Source organism: Chaetodon trifascialis, chromosome 12 (genome assembly GCF_039877785.1).
Source record: "Chaetodon trifascialis isolate fChaTrf1 chromosome 12, fChaTrf1.hap1, whole genome shotgun sequence".
Lineage (NCBI taxonomy): Eukaryota > Metazoa > Chordata > Actinopteri > Chaetodontiformes > Chaetodontidae > Chaetodon > Chaetodon trifascialis.
The window spans coordinates 17,204,734-17,230,813 of NC_092067.1; the positions used below are offsets into that span (position 1 = coordinate 17,204,734).

At 42.3% G+C, this 26,080-nt stretch overlaps 1 protein-coding gene across 4 annotated transcripts; it reads right to left on the bottom strand.

Annotated features, from left to right (window-relative positions):
- Positions 1–337: 337 nt before the first annotated feature.
- On the bottom strand, positions 338–26,065 carry vwc2l (von Willebrand factor C domain containing 2 like). Of its 4 annotated transcripts, none has more exons than XM_070976742.1 (5): positions 25,411–25,974; positions 23,752–24,267; positions 18,392–18,490; positions 10,293–10,422; positions 338–4,177 (listed from the first exon to the last, which is right to left on the bottom strand). In XM_070976742.1, the coding sequence occupies exons 2-5, from the start codon at positions 24,163–24,165 to the stop codon at positions 4,026–4,028; spliced, it is 795 nt and encodes a 264-aa protein (XP_070832843.1). In that variant the 5' UTR covers positions 24,166–24,267; positions 25,411–25,974; the 3' UTR covers positions 338–4,025. The 4 variants fall into 4 exon arrangements, with proteins under 4 accessions (XP_070832843.1, XP_070832841.1, XP_070832842.1 ...); XM_070976740.1 differs by having other exon boundaries at positions 18,392–18,505; XM_070976741.1 differs by lacking the exon at positions 25,411–25,974 and adding an exon at positions 25,119–25,219 and having other exon boundaries at positions 18,392–18,505.
- Positions 26,066–26,080: the final 15 nt, after the last annotated feature.

The window sequence follows — 26,080 nt, forward strand, 5'->3', positions numbered from 1 at the left end:
GTTGCTTCTTGTACTGTTGTGGAACATAGAGAATATGGCTAAATTCAAGGAGGATTTGTCTTCCAGCCAATTGAATTTCACCTTACACGCTGCACCCAGCATACATCCAGGGGCCACGTACCGCTGTGCTTTTCACAGTAATGAATTTCACGTCCCTCAGTTGTCGTTAATGGTGTGTTTTCGTGCCATCTGAAGTGATCTGGTGTGCAGAAATGTCAGCAAGTGAACAAAAAAAAAAGGAAATCCACACTCACTTTTGCCGAATAACACTTCTTTTCAAGTCTATTTAACAAAATAGGTTTTGTCTCGATGAATGATACACATTTTCTGATTCTGATTCTTTTTTTTTTTTTTTTTTTTTTTACTCCACCTCATGTTTCAGAATACACATTATACATTTGAAGATATTTACATATGAACAACATGGGGAACACCAAGGGTTGTTTAGCTGTTTAGAATTTGGACCCTTTGTTTCTTGTACAGATTAGGGTGAACCTGTGCGAGCATGTGGTCATATACAATCAAAGATGCTCTGAATTTTAAACATAAATTTCAAATTAAGTAATAGAAGTCATCCCACATTTGAGTCTGTCATGAACAGACCCTTGGTGCCCCAAAAACTAATACAAGTGATTGTATAATAACAGTGTTTCTCTCTTTGTATCCCAGATAGTACTCTGTGTTGGTTTTCAGGCACACTTCATGTAACAGTTTTGTTGCTGAAAAAAACATAAAGGACCAAAAAAACAAACAAAAAAACAATCTTTCAGAGTTTCCAGCTACAGTACGTCGGTGTCTCATGGAAAGAGCGGGTGGTTTTACAAAATGCCCATGTACAAGCCTGCGGTTTGAATGAAGGGAGGACAGGTGGGGTCATATTAATAGACATTCTCAGACAAACAAAGACTGGTTTCTTGGCAGAAAATGAACAAAGACAGACTTATCTGATCTGTCCTTGAAAGTGTGCAGCTTCACGTATTTGCAAGGAGTTTGCCCAGGCAGTCTCTCTCTCTCTCTCTCTCTCTCTCTCTCTCTCTCTCTCTCTCTCTCTCTCTCTCTCTCTCTCTCTCTCTCTCGTGGTGGATTTGTGCCACATGCACACTGTTTTCATTCTGTTCTTAAATGCGGCCTATTCTTTCGACTCACAGGGATCTACTAGTTCACGTGGATCCAGACTCATCCTGTTTAGTTGTCAATGAGAGCAATGAAAGTCATTTTCAGGACGACTGAGTCAACCTACTTAAAGTGCAGAGCAACGTATGCACCAGTACAGTCCTGCTGCAAGCCTGCATCTCATTAACCCCCTCCTTCCCACCTGCAGCGGGGAACACAACTCAGCTCTTCTGATCAATGTCCGGATGGTTTGATTTTTCTGTTGATAACCGCTTTACCCTCTGCACTCCTACCGTTCATATCGAGTTAATCATGGCAGCGTGTAGCTTCAAATTAAGGAGACGTGCAGCCATGGCACCCCATTTTAAACAAATGCACCTCAGGTGCATGTAAGGAAACTGTATCAATCACTGCAATGTCACATTGTCCCAAATATCAAGTTTCCTGGATCCTCCTTTCTGCCATTTTTGCTGCTTCTACATTTGCTCAAAAAACGCTATTTTTAGAGGAATCTGTGAATTCAAGTCTGCGCTGTTAGCTGTGGTCTTAGTCCTTGCTGTTGTACAGTACTTCTCACCCTGTTGGAATGTCAGAGGGTAAAACAACAGCTAGTTTTGGGTAATCCATAATAGTAAACCATTGCACTGAGGAGTGCAAACAAAGTAGCACTTAAAGCAGTCTGGGCTGTTCAAGGCCATGCTTTGTGAATCTTATCTGGAACAGTAGCAATAAGGCATCAGCGGTGGCAGCAATGCCTCTGAGCCCCCGTCAACTGGCACACTCACTTCAGTCCCTCTCTGTTGCTACCCAGTAAAAAAAAAAACAAAAACCTCCAATATATTTTTGGACACATGTACAGGCTGAGTAATTATTTGGCATTTAAAGTAATTAAGACGAATGAAGCTCCTTTTATTAATCCTAAAATGTCTGGAGCACTGAGGCTGTAGTTGATAAACCATAGATGTCAGATTTGTTTTATGAGTCTGCAGACCTCAAGCCAGATAGATGAGGTCCGTCTTTTCACATTGAAAGACACTAAATCACTGTAGCTTAATGATGAAAATGACCCGATCTCCATTGTTGCACCTCAGATTGAACTCCACCCACACTCTTTCAGTTCTGTGATTCCTCCACCACCCACGCGCTGCATCTTAAGACTATGCGGCAGACTTTGCAGACTATAACATCCTTCCAAAAATTAGTTTTAGTGCTTTTTAAGGTAATCTACCTCTTTAGTCATTGGTCTTTATCCTATGTTCATTTCTGTCTCATTACACTGAGCTGGGAGCTGCTATTAAGCAGCCCATCCATCACCGCCCAGGAATAGGGTCTAAAAGGTTAACAGGAACGGATTTTCTGGAAATGGAAAAAATTCTGGTGATGAATGGCATGAGCTTACTGGAATTCACCTTTGAAATAATGACTAGTATTTATCATCTCAAAAATATCATGTTTGGGCCCCTGGTTGGGTGCTTTTTCTTTCAGACTGGACCACTTGAGGACCACTCTGCTCTGGGAAAACTATCAAGGCAATACATTAGCTTGTCTCTATGCTTTAGCCTCGGCCATAGCCACACCACAATTGTGGAGTGATTCTAACATATCGGGGATGGAGGAAATTAAAGTATATTACATAATCTATGACAGTAGGGTAAAGTAACAGCATTGTATCTTAACAAGCCTTATGGGTTTAAGAGCTTGGGTGCGTCCAGATCAACACGCTGTGGCTGTGAGATTGTGGGATGAACGGCGTGCTTGTGTATGCTCACACAGACAATGTGCACCTGAATGCGGCTTGAAAGCATTTAGACATGTGCAGATTCGCTCCTTTTGTCTGCTGCTTCTTGTTGAGTGTGCCCAGCATGCAGGCTGCGGCAGCGCCAAGCACCCAGCTGGATGATTTATCACAGAATACTCCTTGATTAAGGAAAATTAAAGCAGGCTGCTCTTGGCTCACTAATTGCTTTGATAACAAGTTCAAGCAGTTAGTTAGGGGGAATATTTTGGAGGATATGGACCTCTGAGAGAAAACAATCACGACAATTAGGCGAAAAAGGGGGCTGCCAAAAGTTATTGTTTTGATGCGGTATCGCAGAATTTTACATCTACCCTTGTCATAGCTGCTGGATGCCACCTTTCTTGCCTTTCAACTAGTTCGACAGTACCAACTTACCCTGCCTGCGCTGCTACTATATAGACACATGAGTCAAAACCATGGTATGCTGATCAATCAACTCAGCGTTTTGGGGTTTTATAGCAGTTTATAAAATTGACAGTAGCATCATCTAAGTGTTAGTGAGTTCCTGCCATAGCGATAAAAAGTCTTAAAGTCTTATGAAGACACAAACATTTATGTGTGATGTGCATCTTGTAAACAAGCTCTTCGAGTGAAGTTGTGATATTCAAGCACACACCTTTGCAGTGCTGTCACCGGTGTCAATCTTCGCGTGACAAAAGAAGAAAAAAAGAAAAGAAAAAGCGCCGTTAAGTGTGCTTACGGTTTGTTTTTCCTGCTGTTGGAATATTACAACACCTGCGTGACTGTGACAGACGAGTACAACAAGCAGATGACACACATACAGAAATCAACATGAGCAATTCAACATTGCCAATGGTTAGGAAAGAGTTCAAGGAGCTTAGAAACTTTTCGTGTGAGAGCAGCAAGTCAAGCAAGTCAACTTCTGAAAATATATAGGACGATTAAAACTGGAGGGTGGAAACAGCCACGAGACAAGTTCCGTCTTCTTCCCAGTGGCTAAATTTGTATTTGTGTGAAGCTTGTGAGAGCATCTCTTCGATACTATGCTGTCTCAGGTTGCTTAGGAATTGTGCTCCTGCCCTGTCAATCATACAAAATGGTGCAGTAGGCAGGGCCTTGCCTGAGCTTTTCCACCATCCCCGGTGGAGTCTCTCTATGACAACGACTGGCCATTGAGGCACTCCCGCCGCAAGCACTGCGCCGGCTTCCACCAGTCTCCGTTGTGGCAGCGGCAGATGGTGCAGTCGTCCACCTTCACTTCAATTCCGGCTGGGATGATCGTTGTTCCAGCAAAGCAATTTGGACCTGCCGCATGGGAAGGGATGGAGAGGGGGGAGAAAGACACGAAAGAAGGAATGAGAACGACAAGAAATGGATGTGGTTCTCCTGAGAGCGTCTCTTTTGCGGAGGGGTGGTGGAGTGATGCAGAGAGCTGCGGGGAGTTAGGGGAGTCAGAGCAGACGTACAGATCTTTTCACGGGCATGCACCGATGGGCTTGTTTTTGCAACACTAAAGCGCTTTTGTTAGTCTCCCCTTCTCCCTCGACATGGAGCGCTTTGCATCCTAATGCGCCGTGAGCAGAGAAGCCTGCCAGGCGCTGGCTTGGCAGTACAGAGAGGCTGGAGTACAGAGAGAGACAGAGGAAGGAGAGAGAGAGAGAAAGCTGCTTTGAGAGGCAGGAGGGAGGATGGTGTTAATCACTTCAGTCTGTATGAAAAGGCCACAGAACTCCTTAGCAATTCCTTACGTGGTTTCTTTCCACACACACACACACACACACGCACACACTGTCCTCACTTCCAAAACAATAAAGAACTCAGATTTATTTTGACTTGTCTGATTCATCCTTAAACCACTGTAGGATTAACTTGTGTGGATGCCTTTTTGTTGATAAGATTCCTTTAATTCTAAGACATGTTTGATTGTGTACCACCGGAACACCTCACACCCCTGTATTTGATCACCGCCGCCCAGGTACATTTTAGGATCTGTACTTGAGGAAGCCAAACATGCTGTTACCTTTGTGGGAATGCAGTACATTCATTATTGGTAAATACCACATGAAATTATTATATCTCATTTGCCTCGCCTGCCTCTGGGTGATTTGAGGCGGTGTATCTCTTCCTCTACTTCTTGTGACAGAGGAGCCAGAAGGTGCCAGGAATTTGCAACACTTTTAATCATTTAAATGAAGCAATCAGCAGCTCAATTGGTGTGACGGTGACTTTGGATTGCTCTAAATGTTCGGCACTGTAAAACCTGCTTAGATTCAAGACCCCTCTATGAGCAGTCATAAAAACCTCATATGTCTCATAACTCTCGAAGACACAGTTGCTTTCACGGCTAATATTCATGGGCATATTAGTCTCCCAGTGAATTTGATTTAGCACAGGCCAACAGGAGGCTCAGTCCACCGGAGGAGCGTAGTTACAGTACACAGGGTAGATCTGGAGTTCAGCAAGCTGCTTGCAACTTGGGAACAGTATAGGCCTTTTTCATTAAAGAAATTTGACATGTCACAGTAGGAAAGACCCAGGTGTAAATAACAAAATGAAAAATGGCTGAATTCCATTTAGCTGCTTTGGTTTCAGTGTCCTGATGTTGTGCAAGCTGCCACACTCTCACACTGTCTTGGCATAGAGGGACACTTGAATAGGACAGGAGCAACTAAAGACTGGGAAAGTTGTGGAATGCTCCAAAAAAAACCTGTTTGGATCATTCCACAGATAAACAGGTTCACTGGTAACAGGTGATAGTATCATGATTGGGTATGAAAGGGGCATCTTTGAAAGGAAGGCTTTGTAAAACCACAGTTCATTTGCAATTTATTTCATACTGGTCCAACTTTTTGGAGTCTGGGTTGTCGATGATGCTTTTCTTACTGTGACAAGTCAAAATACTTGTGAAAAAGATGCCCCGTTAAGAGATTTATTAGCAGCTCTGCTGCTCATTGTCTTTGTTTTTGCAGTTGACCCAAGTCAGCGCTGCAGATTAGCATGAAGAACAGAGCTCTTTCAAAAACGCCACTCAGCCACTTTTACAGGAAACAGAGGTGGGATAGACCTTTTTTCACACAAGATATTTTGACATGTCGGAATAGAAAAAGCACAGGAGTAAAGAATGTAGCATTATAGCAAATAATATAATTAATGATTGCTTAATTCCATTCAGGGACCTGGAATCGTAAGTGCTTAGTGGCTTAGTGTCACACTGTCATGGTTTAGTGGGACACTTGAATAGAACTGAACCATTGCTGATGCTGTTAGTAACACCTGTGCTTTTCCTACTGTGACAAGTCAAGATATCTGCTGTGAAAGAGGCCGATTAGTGTTTTTTATGGTATGTTTAGGAAACTCAAAGCACTTGATTATAAGGTAAAGATTGCTGTGTTTGTTAAATGTTGAAATGAAGTCTTTAGTAGCCTAAAGAAAGGCAGATATGGTTAGCTGGTAACTCCCAATAGGTGTCAAAGGGGTTTTGTTCAATTTCCTGCAGCGTTTGAGTGAAAATACGGTGCAGGAGGCCGTAAACACCCATGCAATGCTGACAATGGAAGCTGTTGGCTACCTAGTATCCCCATCCTTTGCCTCAGCATAGATGAGTCCCATGCTCTATTTGGACCTGATAAAACCCCTTTGATCTGAGCTTAGAGGAGACATTGAGAGCGTTTGCCAAGTCTTAACTCTCATTGATCTGCCTCTGGACAGCTGGCACAGGTTACAGGACAAACTCAGTGGAGGTTGTTGAGGGAAGAGGGTGACTGGCGCTGCTGCCAAGTGTGATTGTTTATAGCCACATGGATTTGGAGCCACAAGGACACTGTTTCAGCTACCTGTCAGTGTTCGAAGGACAAACCGTCACCCGTGATCAGTCCACGGCCAATAAAGTTTAGTGAAGTCAGAAAATGTTTGTCCTGTGTCAGAACCATCTCAGCACATCATACTTTCCCTGACTTCAGCTTAAAGATGGAATGCATGTTAGGCCTCGTTACAGTCTATTTGGATCAAATTTGATTATGGTCCTTGCCTAGAGGTAAGGAATAGTCCCATAAAAACTTACCTGCCAAAACCCCTAATTCACAAAACACTGCAGCTCATCCATGGAACATGTCAGTCTGAATATGTTACCTAACTGTAGCCAACTCTGTGACACTGCTATTCTCTGATATGTCTGTTAAAAAACCCCAACAATGACAGCCTTCAGACAGATAAGACCTAGCAGATCTATAAATGGTTTAATCCGATCATACTGAGGAGCCATTTTCAGACGACTTCTCATTATCATTTTCTTCATTTTATATAATTACATATATCCCCAGATGAATTTATAGTATATAATTCATGATAAAGATTAGAGCTGAATCAGTCGGACTCAGTGAATGTGGAGCTCAGAGATAAGCACTCCCACTGGTCGACTGTTCCATTGTGCTGCCTCCTGCTCTCTGTTGCTGCTTTCTTTTATTAGCAGAGGAGCTAAAATGCTACATCCTACTAATGGAAAGCTTTGACAGAAGGTTGCCATTGACCCTGTGATTCAGATCAAAAAACATGCTCACATCAAGGTTACAACTAGAATACATTCAGTTGAAAAGTTTGTGTAGACGCCGAACTGTAGTTAGGACCTGCCTTCAATTGAAATAAAGTCAATAATCCTGCTGAAAAATATTTAGTCCCTTTGTAGCACAAACATCAAGAGATACTTTCACTTCCAAATTACCACATGCCTGATTGATGTGAGCTAATTAGCCACATGGAAAACCTCAGTAACATTTCAGCCCTTTTCCGCGCAATTAGTCCAGCCCTTGACATGATTGGGTTTGAAATTCAAATAACCCAAAAGCTTTTCTTTAACTACTGTATCTCAGAATGAGTGGGTGCTTTCACCTGTGCTGGAACAGAACAGATACTCCAATGAAACTTCCCACGCAGTTGAGGCTGTCTGCAGATGCAGCAGCCCCTTAACCCATGACACTGTGTCTAATGTGAGTAACCCAGCAGACATACTGTAATCCATACAGGGTACACTCCTTTGTCTCCGGAAGTAGACAGTCATTTGAAATTTAGTGAAAGGAGCATGACTTTCGAACCACATTTTGTTTGGATAATGTGACAGCAAAGTTAGAAAGGACCCTTTCATCTGTTTTTTTTTTTTTTTTTTTTTTTAATGAACTGTTCGCATTTAAATGAATTTTTTCATCTTTTAATTTTTCAAATATTTCAGTTCACGGCCCATCAGCCTCAGCTGCACTCCATGCCAGGATGGATGAAATATTCTTTTCATGAGGTAGCAATACTGCAGTGTCAAAATACTGTTACAAGTTAAAGTCCTGCACTCAGGAAATCTAACTTAAGTAAAAGTGTTAAGTAAAAGTACTTGTTATGCGAAATGGCCCATTTCAGAATTGTTTTCCGGGATTTGACTTATTGATGTGTCATGGTGTGCATCACTTCAATACTTTAATTAATATGGGTGTAACTAAATTTCAAATGTAGTTGAGTCAAAGTAGAAAGTTGCATAAAATTGTAATACTCAAAGTATAGTACCATAACATACCTCTAAAGTTATTTATCACCTCTGATTCTGTGTTTAGTGCAGATTAGCAAATGTTAGCATGCTACCATGCTGAAGGTGAACATGGTACACCGACTTAGCATCAGCATGCTGTTCTTATTATTGCATGTAAGTTTCTAATTTAATCTATTCCTGCTTTTATTTTATATACTTAGAATGATTTCTTTTTTAAGTTTGTTTACTTAACTGTATTTATTTCTGTGTTTAACTTGCTGTAAAACTCAAATCTCCGCTCTGTGAGATCACTGAAGGACGACCTGATCTTGCTAGCATTACCAATTCAAGCATGTTAGCATGCAAATGTTTAGCATGGCCATAGGCTCAATGTTAGAAATTCAGAAAAAGTTTTCACTAAAAATGAGCGTCTGTCACCGTATAAACCTTGTGGCATGAATTAAGGGATTCTTCTGAGGGGTCTGGGGTTAAGCAGATACCACAACTACCACACCAGGCTATGAGCTGGGCAATTCATGTGTCTTCTAATCCTTCCCTGGTGAGAAAGAGTGGTGCAGAAAACACATTAACATTTAAAAAGGGTTGTGCTCATTTCACATAATTATTTGAAACGCTTGCAGCAGGTGAAGTAAAAGACAAATGTCTGACCGTCTTCCGGTAATTGCACGTCTAGCTGGAGCACATAAGTGGATGTCTTTCTTTCACAGCCCCCCTGTCCTTTGGCCAAAAATGAGAGCTAAACAGCATTCTTCATTGTCCTCTCCCCACAGCCCTCAACCATCCACTCCCATAGAGATTTAACTGTCTGCCAGAGCCTGACCAGGCACCCTTGGGGAGCCTGGAAACGGCAGGCCTACCCTGAAATGCCAAGGGTGTCACTGTGTCCTGTCAGCTTGGATTAGCTCTCTCCTAGCAGCTTCTGCAGCCTTGTTAGTGTGGGTGTTTGTGTGTTGAAATAAAAGAAAGAAAGCAAGGGGGAGAGGGAGGAAATGAGAGAAAGTGTGAAAGAAAATGTGGGTAGTTGTGCAGAAATGGCCATTTAGCATCTGCCTCAAACAAAATTCCTTTCTTCACAGTTATAGGTCAACTGCTGCTTGAAAGAGAAAGCAAAAATATTTCAGGATATTTGCTTTGCCTTCTTTCAATGGGAATACTCGTGAACAATTTCTCTATTTTTGGTGTGACACTCAGCATAATGAGAAGACTGCAATGCAATAACAAGGCATGTAATCACGAGGGTGCATCTTATTGTTAATCAGGTTCTCATTTGAGTTCAGGAAAACTTCTGTTGTTGGCTCTTTCAACTCTGAAATTATCTGAAGTTTGTACTGGAGCTGTGTCTGACGGAATAAACACGATAGATTTGTGAATCTTGTTGTGGCCGCATGTGATGTTACCCATAGGCGCTTTCCATTGAAAGTCCAGTCAGGTTAGCATTGCAGTAACTGTACTTTCGTCATAAAACTCCATCTGTCCCTCAGGATTGGTGCTGGCAAAGGGAAATCTCCCACTTCGCCTTGTAAATAGCCAATGAACCATTGGAATCCTATAATTCTAATTTAGGGATTGGCTGTGTGTGACAAGGGCGTCAGGGCACTGGGAGATAAAGGGCTCTCCGAGGACCCATTAGTCCCTCCTACCCTGCCTTTAATCAATGGGCTAATGTTTACTCTGCTTAGTGTGTCGTTTATAATTAAAACTAGTACTGCTCATTAGTGTCCAACGGGCCCAAGGTAATAATTTTAATTCATAAAACATCAATTACATCCTAATCCTCTAAAGGTGCGGCCATCAAATGGCGATACCACAGATAAACTCGCCGTCATTGGTTTAATGAAAATTTAATGACTTCTAAGGAGTGTGCGTTGAATTCCAGAAGAGACGAGTGTTTACCGTTTTTACAGATGGGGCAGCATTGCTCCGGCTCGTACACAGGGTTGACACACTCTGGGACGGCGCAGTCGGACACCACACAGTGCACCTCATTATTTGGTTCGCAGCGGCACCATTCACAGGGTGACGGCTGTGGGCAGAGGGGGAGGAGAGACACGGGGAATCGGGGTTAGATGATTCAGTAGGTTTCACCTTTATGAGTGTCTGTGCTCTACATGATTGCTACTGCTCCGCTGAAGAAGCAGCCTGCTCCTGTATGTGTTTTTCTGGACATTTCCCAATTAAAAATGTCATAAACAAAGACACAAGTTAATAAATTATTCACAAAGCTGGTTTTATTTGGCTACTTGCCTTTTAACAAACCAAGCCTTTAGCTGACTTTGAATAACATCAAGAGAAATGACTAATACAGGAGTCTATAGTGTTCATGATATTTAGTATTTTGCTGCATTCTGCTGCGGCCTGCCTCAGGAAACAGTTCAGAGGCTTATCTTACCACCTCTGCAACATGTAAATCAGTGCTATGCAGCTCTCTGTGCTGCTGCTTCCTACTTGACTATCTTTACAAAGTCTCTTGACCGGAAAATGAACTGTAATGCAATTACATGGAGTGAAAAAATACAAACTGTTTGCAAATCACGAAAGGTCAGCTGTTCATCATGTTAGATTTTCTTTCCGCTCATCATAGTAAACAGTCTTTTGAGGGCCTCTCTGCACTGGTTCTGCTCTCAGTGACTCGGTCCTCTGTACTAACCTTAGAGGGTTCAAATGTTTCATATTTGATAGCCCTTTTGCAGTTTAAGTTTGATAAAATATAGGTTTTTCTGGGTAGGTAAGACAACGTATGTTCACAGTTATACAGGAAATTCCGACTGAGGGTTAAATGTGCAGACTGATAGCACTCTCTGTATGGTAGATGCAGTATGCAGTATGGAAATGAGGGCAAACAGCTAGCCTCTTTATGTCTAAAAGATGACCAGCATCTCTAAAGCTCATTAATTAGCACGTCATATCTTGTTTGTTTAGTTGCTAGGCAACCATCAGAGGCAACAAGTTACCGGTCAAAACAAACAAATAGTCTGGCACATACGCCTCTTAAAATGGCAAACTGCCTTTTGTACAGTTTGGTTTTTGTAAGGCTTAAACAAGCAAGATGTAACATGAGCTTTCGAGGTGCTGGTAGGTGTATTTTGTTCCCTTTTGACAGATAATGCTTTTCCCCACTTGTTTCCAGCTGTTATGCTAAGCTAAGCTAGCCGGCCTTTTCACATTTTCACTGTGCAGATGAGCATGGTAGCACACTTGTCATCTAAGTCTTAGCAAGAGAGCGATTAAATCTATTTCCCAAAATGTTAAACTACTCCTTTAAACGCTTGCTGATGTGGTTCTTTTTTTTTTTTTGTCATTATGCCATCAGAGACGCCACCCATATGTTTCTAAAGAGCCATTGTGAAGTTCAGTGACTCCATCACCGCCCATCACCAGTTTGGCTAAACTAATCTATTCCGAAAAGAGGCAGAGTTGTGGTGAGCGGAATGAGGCCTGGTTGCTGAAACCTAGCAGCTAGCTGCCACTGAAAGGGGCCATTCCCATAATTATGCAGAACTTTAAGCCTTAATATACTTTAAACAAGTGTGTTATATAAAAATGCACCTCCCTGTGCCATTGTCATGAATTGGGAAATTAACTATAGAGACCAAAACCTTTTTTTTTTTTTTGGATCAGATTTCCTTTTAATATGGGGGGGGGGGGTCTATGGGGATTGACTCTCTTTTGGAGCCAGCCTCAAGTGGTCATTTGAAGAAGTGCAGTTTTTGCACTTTAACACTGGCTTCGTTATCCAGCCCTGGAGGTTGCCATTTGTTCGTGAATTGAAAGGGCTGTTGTAATACTGGATGCCTTAATGTGACTTTTATCAGCCAATTTTGCCAGGATGCATTCGGTGGCACAGAATGGGAAGTGGCTTGTATTTTTAATGGAATTTATGGAAGTCTGGCTGCACTGCAGCCACAAATTGAATATGAGCTGCATTAAGAGATGGAGGGAAGGGAACATCGGAAAGGAAAGCAAATGCATGAGCCGCTCTCTGATTGTGAACTTAAAACAATCTATATGTAGAATGAGATCTACAAAGTCATGTTGAAATAAAAACATTTAACTGCAGCCAAGGATCAGAACAGAAAGAATTCACACGTGAACCTGAGGTATAAAACCGTTTATCTGGGAGTGAAAATGTGAATGTGTGGATCAGATATACGGTTTATAAAGGACAAGAATAAATTGCCCATCTATTTTCTTAAAAATCAGACTCCTTACTGTGAAATGAGTCAGTGCAGTAACAGTGGCTGCATTTATGAGTGGAAATGTCTGTAACCTGTTTGCGCTCTGGTGAAAGAAAAAGCTGACTTCTGTGTCTCTGCTTTAAAAGGTTCCCACTCTTTTTAGTGATGTTAATGATGATCGATTCTGTTGGCTCATTCATTGTGTCTGTTGCATATTTTAAAGTTGCTGCTCCCTGATGGAAAGCACATCTCAAGGCCTTTTCTTTTCTGGTGTGGCTGCACTGAAATGAGACTTTTAAGTGTGTGCAAAGATGATAACACAACATCTAAAACTTGGCTCTGCTCTCATCAGAAATTCCTGTCAAAAATGCAGTTTTGCTTTATATTCAGGACTGGTAACTCGTCACATTTTACAATGTAATTTTTTGTACTGTATCAGTACCGTACATACTGCTAAATGCATGTAGGTTCAATGGAACAATACTAGTGGGAATATGGTAGAAGTTACAAAGAATTGTATTTTTAGCAACAGTTACCTGTTCTGTTATTATGGGCTATAGTACGACCTACTGAGAAATACAGCTGCAGGTTTGTGGGAAGATGGACGATTTTATGTCCTGTCACAGTGTAATTGTCGTGAACAGTTTAAGGAAACAAACGGAAATGATCACAAATCAAAACGATGTGACGAGCTGCAGATCATTTCAAAACTTTCAACTGAGCAAATGTCTTCTAAAGGTAAACTAACTTTAAACAATTTACATCCAAGACAGAGCAGACCTAACACCAGAACCACAGACACCACTAGTACCAAACATCTCTGTAGTGTCCCTTAACAACAATCGGTCCATGGTGGACAGTCTAAGCTGCCGCTCACCAGTGACCTTTGTGCAGCTCTCAAGGATGGTCAAGCTAAAATTAGAATTGTTTGTTCCCTTGTACCTACATGAATGTATCAGTATATACTGCACTGGTGCACCACTAGGGCTGTAAATTGGGACAAATGATTGCCATAGTTAGTGCCATATTCTGCCATAAGCTTTATCAGATATTCCCTTCATATCTTGCGCACACCAGTGGTTGACAGCAGTCCGCTCACGTAAATAAACCACGGCTAAAACACATTCTCTTTCACAGCGTTAAACACCCCTATAGTCCTCCACCCCTCTGTCAGTTTGAGCACTCGTGCAGAAATGAACCAATTAAACAGCAAGATGTTGTCTCATACATATGGAAGATGGACTACATCTTGTCAACCTGACAGACTTAATCTGTCGGGACTGGCAAGGTGGGACTCAGGGTCAGTAGCGGAGCATAAAGGGGGCTTTGTCTCGATCATGGCTGCATTTCAGATTTAAGATTCTGCTTGTCTCTCAGGCAGGAATATTTGGCTTTGTCTTGGCACCAGTAATTAGCTACATTAAGCTTGCTTAGCTGTGTTGTCCATGAACTTTCTGGGTTGAGAAGATGAAATGCCTTAGGCTACACATAGCAGCAATTACACCTTGCTTTAAATTGACACAGCCAGCAGCAGAAACCCAGGTTCAGTAAAGATTATGTTAGGTAACAATAAACATGTCTCGTCAGGGAATTGAGGCAACGGCAGTTTGCGGTAATGACCTTCATACTGTGTGTTTATTACAGCCTTTAAATGGGGGGTCCATGCTCACTTAGTGGGTTTACATGCACACTAATATCCTTGTTATGATTTTGCAGAACACCCGTAATGTGCTTTTGCATGTAAGCATCATAGCCTGGTGTCAGACACCTGGATGAGCACTAAACCATATAGAACCATATAGAAATTGATATACAGCGGCGTGTGAACACCTTATCCATCTTCCTGCCATGCACGTAAACGTGTCCTCAGCTTGAGCTGTTTAGTTATTAGTGAAACATGAACGCCTCGGTAAGAACAATCTACACATGGTTGACGAATTTTGTGAAGTTTGAGAATTTGCATGCCGGTAATAACCCTGGATTCTGAGATCACCCCAAAGTCTGACCTTAAGAAGGAGCAGACTGACATCCTGATTAATGGAAGGCTTCCTGCTTTACACCAGCAGACCTCTGACTGACATGCTCAACCAGCAACCAGCGAAAAAGAGGAGGCGCTCTAAGAACTAACCCCAGCCTGTTTGGTGTTTTGGAAATATTTTCTGAAGAGGAAGTCTGACACTCTAACGCAGAGCATAAACTGTATTGTTGCTCTCATCTTTTATTAGTGCTGATAAAATGGAGAAACTAAAAGCAGAGTGCAGCAGAGTCCCGGCAGCCAGAAACAAAATGGGCTCACTCTTAACTGCTGAAAGAGCTCAGCTGGTAGAGAAATAAGAGGCTGGATGTGGAGGAGTCAGACGGACCTGCATTGATGCAGACAACCAGAAACCTGGATATCGCTGAAATAATGTGTCTATATAAGAATATGAGTCACCAAGTTTTATGCACATTTCATGTCTAGAATACGAGAAACCCAGCTACTCATGTCTAAATGAGCAACTAATGGAATCTTTCTGCATGGTTCAAGTCTGATGACCTTCAAAACAAAAGCAACTTCAAGCAGGATCAGCACTAAGACATCTAATAGTAATTACCGTTTTGTTTTTGTTTTTTTTCCCCTCTCCTCATTTTGTCCTCAGCAGAGCCTTTACTTGAGCAATGGATGATAACAGGTTAGTTTGAAATATCTAATTATGGGTAAAAGCACAAATTCTCTGTGGGAATGGGATAATTAGTTAAATGGATGATCCAGCTATTACCAATTTTGATTAATATTTGATCAGCTGCCAAACATACAGCAAGGACATTCCTCTGAAACACAAGAACAGGAGCAGTTGGACACAGTTTCTCCAGAGTCTGCATGTGGCACAGATACAGTTTCCCTTTCCCCCACAAGGCATATTACTATCTTAAGAGGATAGAGAGGCAGACGATTAGACATCGCACAGTCCTTAAAGTACACATTAGTGATGCAGGACTAAGTCTGCTCAACCTTTCATTTGTTTTTCTTAGCAAATGCATTGTCTCAAATAGTGGCTCCTGGTAAATTGTGTGAATACATTGGAATTAAACTCAACACAGAAATTAACATAGATTACTCATTTGGTTTGAGGCGTTGCGATCAATATTTTTTGAAGATGAATATGAGCCAGGAATAGGAAAACTCAGACATGGCTTTGTTGTTCATGGCTCGCGGTCATTTTTATTACTGTTGAAGCGGTGATAGGCAGCTGGCTTCTTGACATGCTGTATGCAGTGCTGAGGGTTTTCTGCTTTGTCACTCAATCAACCGTCACCTAAACTGTTTATGTACAGAGTTTCAAAAACCAAACATAACCAAAAATATACTGTAAATTAGACTGTGATTTGTTACATCTCCTGAAAATAATTTAAAATGTCTGTCCTCCTATTTAGGACACACAACAATGAACGCCTATTTTCGCTCCTAAATGACCTCTATGAAAGTATGTTTCCTTCCACCTTACTCTCCTTCCCCCAACCTCGCAAAGAAACTCTTTTCCTCGTGCAGCAGGCGGAAACTTCATGACCGCCACATAATCAGATGTCCCTCTTGGATGCAATGAATGCTGGATGTCTGGACATATCTGCAGAAGACTGTTGGGGATGGATCAGGCATGCAAAAAGATGCTCTCCCAGGTGGACCACAAGGGAAGTGTGATGTTGATGAGAACAGACAAGGTTGACTAGCACTGTTGTATTTCTATGTCTGTAGCTATCCTGCACAACCCTGTTTAGTGAATATGTCGAGTTTTGTATTGCAATTATTATAGTTGGAATTACTCAATGCTAAAATAGCAAACTAAAAACCTGTTGAAGCACATTGCAGCATTTGTGATTTGTTTTTGTGATAAATAAATAACCAAGTAGAATATACTCATGACACAGATTGTAATTCTGCCTTTTGTTGGTTAGTTAATGAGTGACGAAGTGTTAATCACATGCTGTCAGTGCTCTGGTTGTTCACTCTGAGATGTGTGTTTTGGTTGCTTTGCTGCATTTTGCATGTGAGGTTGAACTGTAGCGATGAGCTGCGTGTCGGTACTGTGTGAAGAGTTTTGGGAAGGTCGGCTGAGCATAGAGGATTCTGTGTTACCAAATGTAAAAAAAACCTGCAAATTACAAACTAGAGGACTGACTGTGAGAGACAGTAGTGTTTATTCACTATCACTGCTGGCCTTTTAAAAGGAATCATTTCAAAGCAGAAATGGCATTTCTCTGTTGCTTAATCTGGCAGACTGACCTGTAAGGTGGAAGCTTGCTAGTGCAGGTGCCACATAGGCACAAGTCTATTAGAAATGCCATATGAAAAAGAAAACTACTCCATGTACCTATGACACATTGCACAGTCCTTCAGTGCATTGAGCGGCGTCTGCTGCTCTCAGCGCGTCCTTTTGTGTGAGGTCTAGTGTGAAGAGGATCAGTCATGCCTTTGCCCAGACTCACAAAAGAAAATGGAGCACCAGCACCAAATTTAGACGTGCTGCCAGATGTTTGGTGAAGAAAATGTCTCCTGTTGTCCCCGTCTTATTGGCTGGGCATTAGAGTGAATCGGCTGTCATGCTTTTCATTCCAACTCTGAGACAAATGGAGAAGGGGCTGGGAAGCAATGAATAGTCAAATAACCTTCAGCGGGGCAAATGGTAATGTGAAATACTTTGAGGCGGCACAACAGGGTCACAGGAGTCTCACCCATGCAGTTAATAGGAGTGAGGGGAATAAGTTGACAGTCAAGCTGCATGCTGCTGTTGTCCAAGTCAAAACAATATTTTACTGGTGGTCAAGGAATACACAGAAAGAAACGAGGCAAGACTGGAGCTGGATGCTAAAAGCAACCTCTGTACTTGTACAAGGGTGCTTTTAAGTGCAAGGAAGTTCAAGCCAGAGACGACTTGTTTGAAAATTCTTTGTGGCCTACTTGTTTGCGCTTAATAATTTCTGCTAATTAGGACCCTTGTTGCCTCTGGCAAATTGGATAGGAAAATCAATTTGAGCAATCATTTTCACAGCTTTTACGGCTGTTTTGTCTCATAGGTGTCAGCACGAAAAAGTGTAGTCACTAATTACTGTTGTGTGTGATGTGTAGGCCGCTCCGTGCGTGTGTGCGTGCGTGTGTGCGTGCGTGTGTGTGTGTGTGTGTGTGCGTGTGTGCGTGTGTGTGTGTGTGTGTGTGTGTGTCTGTGTCTGTGTTTGTGTTTGTGTGTGTGTCTGCCTGCTGTTTTAAATTCATTGTTGTGACTGTACATGTGCTTTCACAGTATGTTTCTATAATTACGGCACATCAAGTTCTGCAAAGACTTGTTGGATCGAGAAAGCGATTAAAAGTAATGAAAAACAGAAACATACAAAACATTTTCCATCATTGGTATTTCTTATACTGTAGGTGCAGAGTGGTGAAAAGCAATATGTTTTTCTCTGAAAAAGAAATTACCTCATCATTTAAGTCACACTCAGTTGTAGATGACGACTGTGCTGCACTGGATGGATTAGTACCTGTCTCATTTCTCAGGATTTAAAGAAAGGTGAGTAGAAATGAAGTATTACAGCTACATGTTTTAACAGTTATATTACTTCAGATTAATCAGTGAACATTACTTTCCTCTAATTGAGAAAGTATTCAACATAGTCTGATGGTTGAAATCTGCTGTGTGTACCTTTATCACTGAAAATGTCGGAGCCCTCCCCCTTGTTTCAACTCTGCATCCCTTCCTTAGGGGGATCGCAGGAAGCACGGACGGGATTGTTCACATTTGAGTTCACATCCCAGCCCTAGCCTGACGATCTGGGATCTGAACTCACCCTATATCTCCTGGTTCTTGATTGCAGCTGCGCTGAGGCCAGAGGCACGCCGGCAGCCATGCTGGGCGGGCTGGTCCCTTCCTCATCTGATGGGGAACCCTGTAGGTGAAACACCTACTAAGGTTGAGTGGCATGACTCTCTTACAGGGCAAGAAAACAAGAGTAGAAAATACACCCACTGGTAGAAAATCTACATGCTCTTAAATACTGTGTTGCTAAAAGTAAATACGTAAGTGGACCAGTCGGTACTGGTAAATGTGCTTTAGACTCGGCTGCTGATGCATGAGTTATACCAGCATTAGATTCAAATGACAGGCTGACATTGCACTGCAGTCAGCTCCTTTGTGAATGCCCAATACCACTCGCATGACCTCTTGCATGGTGGGATTTTCAGCATAATGAAACTAGAAAATTAAAAAAAGTGTTGGTTGATGCCAAACTAATTCCATCTATTCCTCACTCAAATTTACAAGCACCCAGAAGCTCGACCCTGACTGCATCTCTCCTGCTAACATCCCGAGACGCTTTATCTCTGCGTTTCTTCTCCATCATCCGCAAGTGAATATAAATGCAAGCGTCTGCACAGTGTAGCACAATCACCGCAAAGGAAATGCCAATGAGGCCCACACCAAAGGTTAACCTGTCGGCATCTCTAAACAGGGGTCTGTATACCAGATGCTGACGACCTTTGATTTCCTTGAACACTGCAGGGCTCCGAAGCTTTCATGTCCTCGCTGAAGAGACCCAACCTTCCTACAGGATGTGGACTAAGACGTTACAATTACTTGTGTGGTCTTAGATAGGGGCGGGGGATCTGCCTGCACAACAGATTTCTTCTCTCCTTACTTCTGTCATGTCATTTTCACTGAGGTAATCAATAAGAACAAATGAATGTTTTTTTTTCTTTTCCCTCTCCCTCAGGCATTAAGATATGTCCTTCCCTCTCTGGGCCCTCCAGTCAAGGTTAGCAGGAGGGTGAGCTGCACTATTGATGGACTTGATCTCAAATCAAACTGCGAGGCTTATGCACTCACAGCGGCCCTTACAAATTCTGTGGGCTTGCATCCCAATGCAGGACTGAGCTTGATGCTGTCTGACGTGCAAACACACCAATCACTACAGATTAAGTACATAGGTTTCAAATGGGCTGATCTCACACACGCCTTATTAATAGCTGCAGGATGTCACTTTGATCATAATGTGCCAGTGCATAATGTATAATGTGTATTTTCATGGATTGATTTCTTGATTATTATATTTTGATTAATCCACTGCTCATTTCATGTAAAAGTAATATGTTCAAATTAATAGTTTTGTCCAATTAACAATTCAAATGCCAAAGACATTCAATTTCACAAGGCCAGAGAAGCAGCAATCTGAATGGTTGGAACCAGCAATAATTGGCATTTTTCTTTCATGAATGTCCTAAATGTTTAATTGCATATCTGAATTGTTGTTAATTCATTATTATATCAATTGACTAATCAGTTAATTGTTTCAGCCCTAGCATAATGGCCCCTACTAGAGGCAGAAAATTCCTTGTTAACAATGGAAAACCAGCGTGCTTTTACTTGCTGCTCATCTATCTGAAAGTACTAGAGGCAGATATATGCCAGTGAAAATTACAAGCGACTGACATCTGAATTTCTGGCCTTTTTCCTCTGGTTCTTCTTATTTTTCTGTCTGATTTCTTAAAAAATTGCATTTCCACAGAGAAGCTATACCAGAATGGTTAATAACGATGCTTGTTTACATTTTATTTGGCTTAACTCTCTATGTAGCCCCCTGCCTGCTCCAATTTCTTTCAGTGACATGACATGCTAATATCCACAGGTGCGACATGTTCCAACACCTCCCAGCAGAGGTTTCTTTGCTTTGCCTTGAAGTCATTATGAAGCCAAAATGAAACAAACACGCTGAAGATTTCAAAGCGTTCTGCAGAGGCCTCGCATGGCAGTTAAAATGAAGAAGACAATGAGATAAACAGCGTTTCCTCATACTGATGACAGATTATGATTTTTATGTAAAGGACAATTTACTCAAGTTCTCCTGAGTTTGCCGGTGGTTTAAGAGACAGCTAAGACAGCTAAGCTAAGTAGTATTTAGCCTTTACCTTTCCCTAACTTTAAAGCTGCACTTATTCAGTTCATAACAATAACAATAATTTATATCATTAATGGGCCCAATGACAGTGTGTAATGTGAGAGGGGTTGTTCGAAGTGCCACACCCACCGACTGTGCACTTCCCCTCAGCTCATCAAAACATGTTAGCATCCTCCGGCTAATTGTTTTGCTTTTGTGGACCTCAACTTTAATGTTTTGTTTAACAGTCTCATCCCAAGTCACTTCAGACAGTAGTTTCTAGTGAAAAAGCTTTGCTAATCCAACTGTATGTCACCAGTGCAACACCAAACAGCAGACTGAGGACGTTAGCAATGAGCAGGTGAACACTGGGGAGCATTTAGAACCACATTTTGGTGCTATATGCCAAGAACAGAACTAAGAGAGAGGGAACATTGGACTTGCATTCAATTGCCTCCAAGTGGACAAAAAAGAAGCAATTCATTCAAACTATTTTAGGGAACTAGTTCCAAGACCTTACCATGACAAGCTGCTACTCATATACAGCATATTGTAGCAGTATTCACTGTAAAATGTTGGTTTGAAGGGTTTTGCAGAAAGCAAGGACACGCACGTTATATTTGACAGGGCTTCTTGGAGTTTTTCATACAAAACATCGCATTTTGAGTGCTAAACAGCTGAATTATTTTGAGTCTTATGTATCTTTAAAACGCTGGAACCATGAACTGCATGCTTTCATAGCTCAGAAGACGGCTTAGATAAAATAACATTCACAGACTTGTTTGAGTTCAGAAGAAATGTTAATAGATTCAACTGGCATGACGGTGAGTAATAGCTGACATTTTTTGTCTTGTTTTTAGGTGAACGCTTTCTGAAATTACACAAATTTTTTTGTCAGAGGTCTAAAATGCTTGTAGGTATGTATGAATTGGAGGTTTCCTGAATGGGTGTAACACTGCATATCTGTTTCATTTGTTTCTTATTCGGATTTACACGTTGTTTGACCTCCGGTGTCTCTGTAGTGGTTACCAATACCGCTGAACACCCTGCAGATCTGTGAATAGTCATGCAATTGAATCTATTAGATGTGATTATATGGATAAAAATGTTTTTTTCGTGACACGACTTTCAAACATGGAAGAACGTAGTATCATTGCAGTCTGCACAGAGAGGTGACTGCGGTGGATGGGTAACCTTCACACAGGAGACTGAGGTTCAGTTCCTCTCACCTTTGATTGCTTTAAGGAAATAGTTATTTTAACCCAAATTGTAATCTTCTCCTAAACCTAATCAAGTGGTTTTGGTGCACAAACCCAACTGCGATCATTACCTGAAATGTTTCTCAGCAAACTTTTTCTGAAAGCCAAACCGGATGTTGTATATTTATTTTTGCTAACTGGGCTGCAGAATGAGACGTGGGTGTGGCGCAGGCAGGAAAGATACTTCTAATTGAAATACATTAGCTTGAAAGTTGTGCCGAGCATCACAAAACAAACCTTGAACATTCACGTCCATGTGCACACACCCTCTAGATTGAATTTTGTGACTGATCCACGAGCTGCCGTGAGTCTCTGTTGTCAGTTCTGGAGTGTGTTTCATTTCAAGGCGACACACAATAGATGATTGAGAAGTGCTCTTCTTCACTGACATATCAACACAAATCCTTTTTACACCTGATTGCAAGAAGCAACTACTAACAGAGTTGCTCTTGGTTTGTGCATCAGATATTTTAAACTGGGGGAAAAAGTGGTGGCTGTCTGTTGAAAAAAAACCCACCCTCAATCCTCAAGAATCAGTTTCTGAATAAATTTGAGGTGAGAAATAGGCCGTGCAGTTTTAGAAAAATTCAGAGTTCTGAAAAAGGAAAGGAAAAGAAAAGAAATTGGCAATATCTTCATACTAGGTTTGCTGACTTGTCTCAAATGTTAGGTTTCCTAGATGTCAGTTTTCTACCTCTAACATTATGTCTGAACATGTCATTGTTAACTGGAGAGAAGGATGAATTCAGGTGTGTAACAGATATGAAAACAGTCTCCAACCTAACTTCAGCCCTCAATACTCAATACATAATGCTGTTTTTCATTAGAGGTTGAAAGCATTTGGCTGACATAACTGCAATGGACGTCCTAATCTTAGCTCGTTACTGATACATATATGCAAAGACATGAACAAGTGCCATGATTAACAACAGAGCTATACCGTTGTTTAGGCCGCGTTGTGTCACATCACATCTCAATCACTCGCAGCCCCAATCCGCTTGTGAGGAAATTAGAATGAGGAGGTTTCCTCATGGGCAGCAACAGTTTAAACACAGACTGTAGTTGTCATGCTCATGGTGTCATTTCAGATCAGGCAGCACTGTCATGCTCCGTAACAGCCGCTGAGACACTGGTCTGATGGGTTAAAAACAGTGCTCCCTTTGCAGGAGACACGGGGAAGCTGAATTTGCCAGCAATGACTCAGTGTCCACAAATCAAAGCATTAACATACTGTTACAGCATCTGACAGTTTAGTAAGGCTGGGCGAATGTTCAGTTGATGGTGCAGGGAGGGGGGATGACATCACTCTGGGAGGCAGCCATCTTTGTGCCCTGAGCCAATAAACACATTTTCATGATACTTTTACAGTATGCCAAAGACCGATATATACTCGCACTAGCCTCAAACCTGGCATACCCACACCACAGGTCAATGCTGCTGTTGAGCTGTACTTTACAGTTTGTTTAGCAGTAAATATCACTGAAGTCGACTGCTGTCAACAAGTTGCAAGACTAAAAGGAGAGAGTGCGTGATTGGTCTAATAATCCTAAAGCCTGGCCTCTGCTCCTGTTGGAGTAGCTACTGACAAAATGTCACCTGTCATGAACATGCAAGTATAATCATGTTAATCATGTTACTGTATATGAAACAGAAAACAACTGAATAGCCCAGACAGACTGCCATGTAAGATGGCTGCTTTAGTGATCCACCCTGACTGTGACCGACTCAATCAACCTGACAAGATGGAACCAACTCATGAGCATCAGATGAGCATGATAGCCCGTAAAGAAGTGTAGGCCTATAGGCTGTTCTCTCATTATAATGGAACATGAAGATCAAATACAAAGGAAGAAATTAGAATGGAGTCGTGCATAATGCGATTGCTGAAGGCTCATTTTATTAAGTGCTAGAAATTTGCCATGTCTTTGGTTTTTGCACCTGACGCACATGAAAGAACTGTTTCAGCGTAAAAAGTAAATTGATGTAAAACAATGATCTAGATCAGGACTCGAACCTTACCTTGAATTCTTCCAGGATTTTATACGTTTTCCCCCGGTACTCGCAAAAGTTTTTAACCTCCTTGCACTCGGGGCAGCATCCATTGTGCTCCACTTTGGTGCACTTGGGGTGCAGTTTGGGGCACTCGGGCTGGTCGCACACAGGCCCGTCCTCCGTGCACACGCACGGACAGTTCGAGTGTCCCGGGTAGAAGCGCTCCCCGAGTTTGTAGACGAAGCCGCTGTCATCCACGCATCCTTTCCCTCGGTAGTCATCGAAGACGATGTTTTCGCTGGCGGTCCGCTCCGCCTCGTCCGCCGCGTAATCCTCGGGGTTACCCACCGAGGCCGGAGACACGGCGCTCAGGGCCAGCAGGAGGACGAAGGCGGCCGTGAGGAGAGGGCCCATCCTTCGCCGCGGCATCGATATCCACATTCAACAAGATTGTGTGGATGTCATCCCTAGGCTCCCGGTATCCTCTCCGGATCCGTCCTGCGCTTCATTATCATCGTCATCATCATCGCTTGAGGAAATGGGCTGCAGTGGGAAAAATAAGAGATCATATGATAGATGATGGTTCACTGGTGTTGCTTTGCACATCCTCATAAATCAGTAAACAAATACTTTTCATTTTTTCCCTCCTGGCCCTGTTTCTATTTTGTCCTGCTGCTGCAACCAGATGTGTTTATGGGGATGATGCAAGTTTCTTTTTAATTATCATTCTTTCTCCAGAGACAAATGGGACTCCCCAGTGCAGCTTACTCAACAGGCTAAAGCCATGATTCCTGAAAGAAAAGCAAACCGTTTGTTAACATGAGAGGCGTGTAGTCTTCTGTATGTGCGCTTGTGTGGTGGTGGTGGTGCGGGGGGTGTTGATCCTCATGTTTCTCTTCGTGCAGCGACAGCTGGACGTTCAATAACAGAGGGAAAGGTTAAAACATCCATTATCTGAAGTGGGTGGAGTGGGCTCCTCACACTATTCTTCTCCACATTCAATAAAACACAATCTATGTAACGTATTTGTACAATTTCAAACTCCACGAGGACGACCAGAGACAACAGGTAGCTATTAGTCATTTTAAATTCCACTGAAGCCAATAATTAGACAAATGACGGCTCCAACATTGGACCCACAGTAACCCGTTTTTACTCACTCAGCCATGTAACATGCAAATGTCCCGAATCATAAATGCGCAGTGATTTAACCCAAAATGCATCACTCCATCGGAAGAAAAAGCAGAATCCAGACACTTGAATAATCTAAAGCTGAACATAGATATTTCCCCTTGGCTTGGCATCGTTTGGTTTCCAAATGCTTTGTGTCTTGACAGATCAATTGAAACGCCAGTGACAACAGGGATGTATATTAAACGATAGGGCAAACTCACCGCGTTGAAACTGCTTTGATATCCACTTACTGTGAAGCCAGAGAGCCCAACACATAGAGGGCTAGAGAAGATTAAAGATAGCCGCCTAGTCTATTGGAAACTTCACTTTATCCACTGGGTGAATTCACCAGACTCCACAAGATACTATAATCCTCCCTCTCGGTCGTGATGATGGGTTTAAAATCAATTAAAAACAAGCCTTTTGGAGGGATGGTCCCCCCCTTTCCAGTGCAAAGAAAATGATATCCACATAAAAGTAGGTCTGCTTCATGATCATCCTCATCGGACTCACCTTTTTGAGACAAGATCACAGTTCACGTCCGAAGGCATGCGGTACGGAGACAGAGACCGAGAAAAACAGCTAGAAAAATCCTCTATAGCGTTCCCTGAGAATCCGGAGTCAATTCAATATTTCCCAGCGAAGCAGGTGAGCATTAGAAAGCAGCAGTCAGTCTTGTTGCACGTATGCGTGTGTATACATCCAGCGGTTGCGAGAGAAGAAAAAAAATGAAAATCCAGAAGGGCAGAAGTTAGAGTACAAAAAATCAAACCAAACGGGATTGAAGCCAATCATTGTTTGGTTCTCGGCGTTCGGCAGAGGTCGCATTCATCGTCAGCACGCGAGACTGAGGAGGGAGCGCTCCGACTTTCAGCACCTTGGAGAGCGACTGTCTCCTGCGTCCTGCACTGAGCAGAGCAGAGCGGAGCGGAGCAGAGCGCCCCCCCTCCCGCCCCTCTGTCACCCACAGACACAACAACGCTCAAATCCCACCAATGGAGGACAACTCTGACTGCATTTCTCCAACTGCTCCGGAAAGTGTTGAAGGCTAAAAATCAAGTCAAACGACGAAATAAGTGCTCGGTAGTCAGAGAGGCTCCCAGAAGAGCTGCGGGTAAATTGAGGAGGTAGGCTAGATGTGTGTGAGTGCCTTGCCGTGTCTGCAAACGGGTGCGCCTGTGTG